The sequence below is a fragment of the Micropterus dolomieu genome, linkage group LG09, assembly GCF_021292245.1.
Source record: "Micropterus dolomieu isolate WLL.071019.BEF.003 ecotype Adirondacks linkage group LG09, ASM2129224v1, whole genome shotgun sequence".
NCBI classification, from domain to species: domain Eukaryota; kingdom Metazoa; phylum Chordata; class Actinopteri; order Centrarchiformes; family Centrarchidae; genus Micropterus; species Micropterus dolomieu.
In genome coordinates, this window is record NC_060158.1 from 12,974,157 (window position 1) to 12,979,366 (window position 5,210).

Here is a 5,210-nt window from a genome sequence, read left to right on the forward strand (position 1 = left end):
TTTGATGGACAGAGTCGTTACACGTATCTGACTTTAAGGGCAAATCCTGCAGCAATAACAGTTTAGCAGCTCACAGCGTATAACTCCAAGGTTCAGCCAGAGTGAATGTGTGAATGAAATGCAGCCTGAGCAGCACACTGAAATATTTGCACGTTATCAACCAACAAAACACACGGTTAATCTCTTTATGTTGCACCCTTGTAAACAGTTCCCCCACAGTGTTGGATTTCTATTGTCTTCTCTTTTATTTGTTTTCATTTCTTGATATTCATTTTCTCCTCTTTCTTCCTGTCATTACCAAATCTCAGGCTCACAGCTATAAACACATTATTGTGTTTTTAGCACAAGCGGAATTACCGCAATTGTGTGATATGTAATCGGTAACTTGCCTGCCTGCCCTCTCTTTCCCTCACAACTGTATGTTACCTGTCCATTTATAAATCAAATAAAAGTCAACTTACATAATATTGATTGCACTTAACATGTACATTTTTCATTAGGAAAATAAGATTCAGAATAAAATCCTAAACAAAACTATCTATTCATCCTTTCTCTGTGTTACATAAAAAGTGCACTGTGTTGGTCAATATTTTAGACATTCAAACATAGACTCTGAACTCAAACAAATAGGCTGTTTACTTTTTGGGGGATTTGCTGTTATAAAAAGACTCTTCATGAGCTGAAAGCCATTTTCTTCACATTCACAGGTGAGTGTTAGGTTACAATTTGTGGTAAAAATGTTTATTTCATTACATTAGTCATGTCATGTCTAAAGTCATGTTTTGTTAGTTATTGGAAATAACTACAAATTCAACATCTCAGTCTTTATTTTCATTTAATAAAATGTAACTCAATGAAGGTGAAAATAATATCATGTACAGCAAAAACTGAAGCTGGTTTTTCTTTGTGAAAAAGCTCTTGACCAAAAAAGGCTAATTCAGAGTTGACGTGTGTGCAAACGTTTTATTCCTTTTTTCCTTCCACAGAGTAATTTCTCTGTCTTTTATCCAGCTGCGACAATACTGTGAATTTTTCTTTTTGTTTTGATTTTCAGACAGCGCTTCCATTCATGATGAGGGGCTCTGTGGTGTTTTGTTTGGCTGTCAGCTTTGCCATGTTTGGATTTGGTAAGAAAAAAGGGTTTGAAGAAGGAATCAGTATTGCTTTCATTGATGCTCAAGTCATGTCAGAGAGATTATTTGTTTCATAAAGAGCCCGAGGAAATATTTTGGCACTGTGCAGTTTGCATGTTCTGTTGTTGTGTGTCATGTGCTTCTAGTTCACACTTTGCAGAGTCAGTGATAAGTATTCATTCATAATATTTTTTATGATGTTCCAGAACATGCCATTTGCTCTGTGCACCGTTGTGTTGCAGCTTTCTGGTTTGGTTTATTGACAAGATAATATATATTTATGAAATACAACATTCAGGATATTTTTGTCAGGGATACATCGATAAAGTCCGGAAGATGTTTCAGTTGTTCAGGTTTATCAATTCACAATCTTTTTATTTACCAAGGTGGAGACAGGCATTCAATGACTGTCATTAAGCAAAAATTACAAAAAAGTTTGCACCCAAATCTATTAGATTCAGATTCCTCCTTTACAGTAATACAGATCTCAATTTTTAATGTCAGCACAGTAAAGTAAAATTGTACAGAAATGTTGGCTTCGTCAGTGTGTCATTCAGTTTCAGGGTTGAATCCCTTTAACCTTTCACTTCCCAAAATCTAAAACATTTTAATAAATAAACAATCAATTGATTTTGTCAGGAAGCAGACAAGGTAAAAAGCATAGTGGGCATTCAAAATAAAGTCACATGATAAAAGGCAATTTTATTACATTGTTCAACATGCAAATATATAAAATATTGTTGAGTAGCGGTTGTTTAGCCTTCACCTTAAAGTTGTAATCCTTAACATTTCAGTCCTGGTTGATTTACTGGTCTGGTCTTCCTATGGTTTACTACTACAGGTCACAGAATTCTGGGGCAGCAAAACAAACTTTTATTGTTTTAATAAAGTCAGGAAGTAATTGGCAACTGTGATCTGATTTTATGCTGCACACGGCATGAGTCTGCATACAGTAGGGCACAGTGAAGGGAGTTGAGAAGTTGGAGGTGCACAGCTTGTCGCCTGTTTCCCTTCATCTAGCAGCTCACTGTGGCTGCTCCAGACTGTTACATTACTTCCTGCAATATTTCAAACTGATCAACGTCAAATGCTGAAAATGACTGTTGTCATGACATGACATTTTTGATGAACTACAGCGCTAATTTCACTGACAAACACATTTCCTGTGACTACTTCGTAATAAAAGTCAACTTGTGTTTTGCCAGTTAAATGTTTTTAATGTGAAGCAGTAGGAAGTGTTCAGTTTGCATTAGCAGTAACTTAAAGGTGCTATATGTCGTTTTTAAACGAAATCACTTTTTTATTTCCTATTTGTGAATGGGTTGTAACCTCACTTCACCTGTAACCTGATTTACGTCAACACATTCTCACTCCCAAGCTGTCACATATATACACATTGCCGTCAGTTTGTACTGGGTTGAAAAGCGACGCCAAGGGGTCTTGACCAAGCGTCCATATGTGACGAGTTGGGAGTGAAAATGTGTTGTTTTTGCGGGCTGTGAAGAGCTTCTTGCCTACTGATTCTGCACAAAGAAAATGTCTTTGTGTTTGAGTCCACCAAACACCAAAAAACGGCTCACAGCACAACATAAACTCCAACACAAACTCCATGAAAGGATAAAAAACATCATGGGTTAGTCTGGCTTGTAACTGTCCTGTAAAACCACAACTTATCATTTTTACACTTTTTTTGCTAGAGATGTGTCTGTAGGAGGATTTTGGACAGAACCAGGCTAGCTGCTTGCCCCTGTTTAGTGGGTTAAAATCAAGGGCGACTGGACACTCAATGACGTTTCGCCTTTCATTCAAGTTCATTTGCCTTTGATTAACTCACCTTGGATAGCTGTGACCTGGATGACTGAGAATCTTCACAGACACCTTTTTATGATAAGCTAAGCTAACCTGCCACTGACCGTAGCCGTTTTACAATACAGACATGAGTTTGGCATAGTGGTATTACTATTCTAATGTTACGCTCGCCAAGAAGGCAACATCAGACTATTCATTTAAATGTAAGATTTGACTCCTTTATTAAAACTTGCTCTAAGACAGTGAAACAACAAAACTCACGATGAGTTATCAAACACTGTATGAATTCAAACTGAAGCAATAACCTGAATCCCGTGAACTCTTGTCTCGTTCTTCCAGTCCTCTCGCTGCAATGTTACTCCTGCCCTGAGGGCTCCTCCAACAACTGTGGAGTCAAACATGAGTGTGACCAAGGGGAAGACAGCTGCCTCAAACTCACCAGTGGTGGTACGTATTGTTTGTTTTTGTGTTTTTTTTTATTGGCAGTTATATGAATGGATGGATGGAGGGGGATTGTTAAAAGATGGTTAGGCGTTTAAAGGAATATTTATGCCCTAATACTGATGTGTTGTGGCAGAAAATAAAAATACATCCTTTTCTATTGAGCAAAAGGACTTAAAACTCTTCGTTCAAGAAGTCATGTTGCTAAGCCAGAGTCTCATTTCTTCTCCCATAATTAAAAATCATTTTTTGACTTATTTGATTTGACGTCATATTTGGAGGGAAATGCTTCTTTTATTGGTATTTATTTAACTGGCTGACTTGCCTTGCCCGCTTTTGTCATTGAAATGTATAGTACGGGTAAGTAATGCTAACAAGACTAATGTTGTGTCTTGCACACTGTCTTCACCCAGAAACAACCTATACTAGATGTATGAGATACACAGACTGCGACTATATGACTCTGGCTGTCAGATATGGCCTCCCTGAGTTCGACTTCTCCTGCTGTCAGTCAAAACTCTGCAATGGTCAAGAGAAAAGTTTCTTTCAGAGGTTGAAGGAGTTCTTCGGTTAGAAATTTTAAGAAATGGTGGAAAAAATAAGAAAACATACAGTCCTGATTTCAGTATGTTGTGTCTTCCATGTAGCACTTATTTGCTGTACCATGGCTGAACATTGTTAAACACTCAACAATAAAGTCTTAATAAACATATGTGCACTTTCTGGATGTATCAACAATGCGAACATCTTCACCTCATTAACTATTTTGTCTATTATTTATTTGTTGTTGTTGTTGTTGTTTTGTTTTTTTACAATTAATGTCATCTTTTCTATTTGACTAACAATTTGTGTTATCCTGCCATTTTTCTACATACTGACACACATTTTTCAAGTTCCTGAAACTGACTAGTAATTGAAAGTGGTTGAAGTAATGGTACCACAGTTTCTCGTAAGGCACCCTTTATAAAGAGTTGTAATGTAATAACAGATTGTAAATAACAACTTTATGCTTAATAAATATTTTATCACTGGTTAATAGGTGAGTTATAAAACATTATTAAGAACACAATTTGGGTGGCCAGATGGTGAAAAATCCATTTTGTTAAATAATGTAAATTAATTGCAATTGGACCTGGTGAAATTATTTTTCTTGTGCCCCTTGCCCCAAGAAACATGTTCGTGTACACATAGGCGTACAGCCACATAATGACTCCACACAATTGCAGACCTGCAGCATCGTAGACAGCAGCCCAAGTGCCAAATGCAAATCTTACAGCCTGCCCTCCACTCAAACCTGTGGTCTCTGACTATCAACCAACCAAAACAGCTTTATCCAGCCTACAAGTAACAAATGAACACAAAGTAGCTGACACAGTCTGTCAATAACCACAGAACAAATAGCAATCAAGAAAAGCACAGCAACTCATTATGTCAACACAGTATGAATGAATGGATGACGGCATCTGATCACGATCCACGTGGCAATTGTTGCCGTCCCTCGTGAGCTGGGCCCCAGTGCAATGCACAGGGTACTTACGCCACTGTGTTAAATTAATACCTTGATAAGAGAAAGGACTGAAGTTTGTAACTATTTTTTGTACATCTTCAGATGCACACCAAATTTTTAGAATAATTTCTATGACGAAATATGTCACTTTTCATTCATATTCAACAGTAAACAGTGGGGAAATACTGAGAAAGACAGAGAGACAAAGGAAAACAGATCAGGTAGACAGATGGGTCAACAACACAATGCTCTTTGTGGCTCAGTGGACTGAAACACACACAATGTCCACTTAGTGTCATGTGTGATGGCTGGATTCAAAC

At 37.4% G+C, this 5,210-nt stretch overlaps 1 protein-coding gene across 1 annotated transcript in view; it reads left to right on the forward strand.

Moving 5' to 3' along the window:
- Positions 1 to 1,055: 1,055 nt before the first annotated feature.
- The window catches only part of LOC123976941 (CD59 glycoprotein-like), a 4,415-nt gene continuing 260 nt past the window's right edge, over positions 1,056 to 5,210 (forward strand). Inside the window, exons 1-3 of the mRNA XM_046059357.1 lie at positions 1,056 to 1,127; positions 3,282 to 3,389; positions 3,797 to 3,935. Coding sequence (XP_045915313.1) covers positions 1,070 to 1,127; positions 3,282 to 3,389; positions 3,797 to 3,935 — 305 coding nt within the window. The 5' untranslated portion in view covers positions 1,056 to 1,069. The remainder of the gene's footprint in view (positions 1,128 to 3,281; positions 3,390 to 3,796; positions 3,936 to 5,210) is intronic.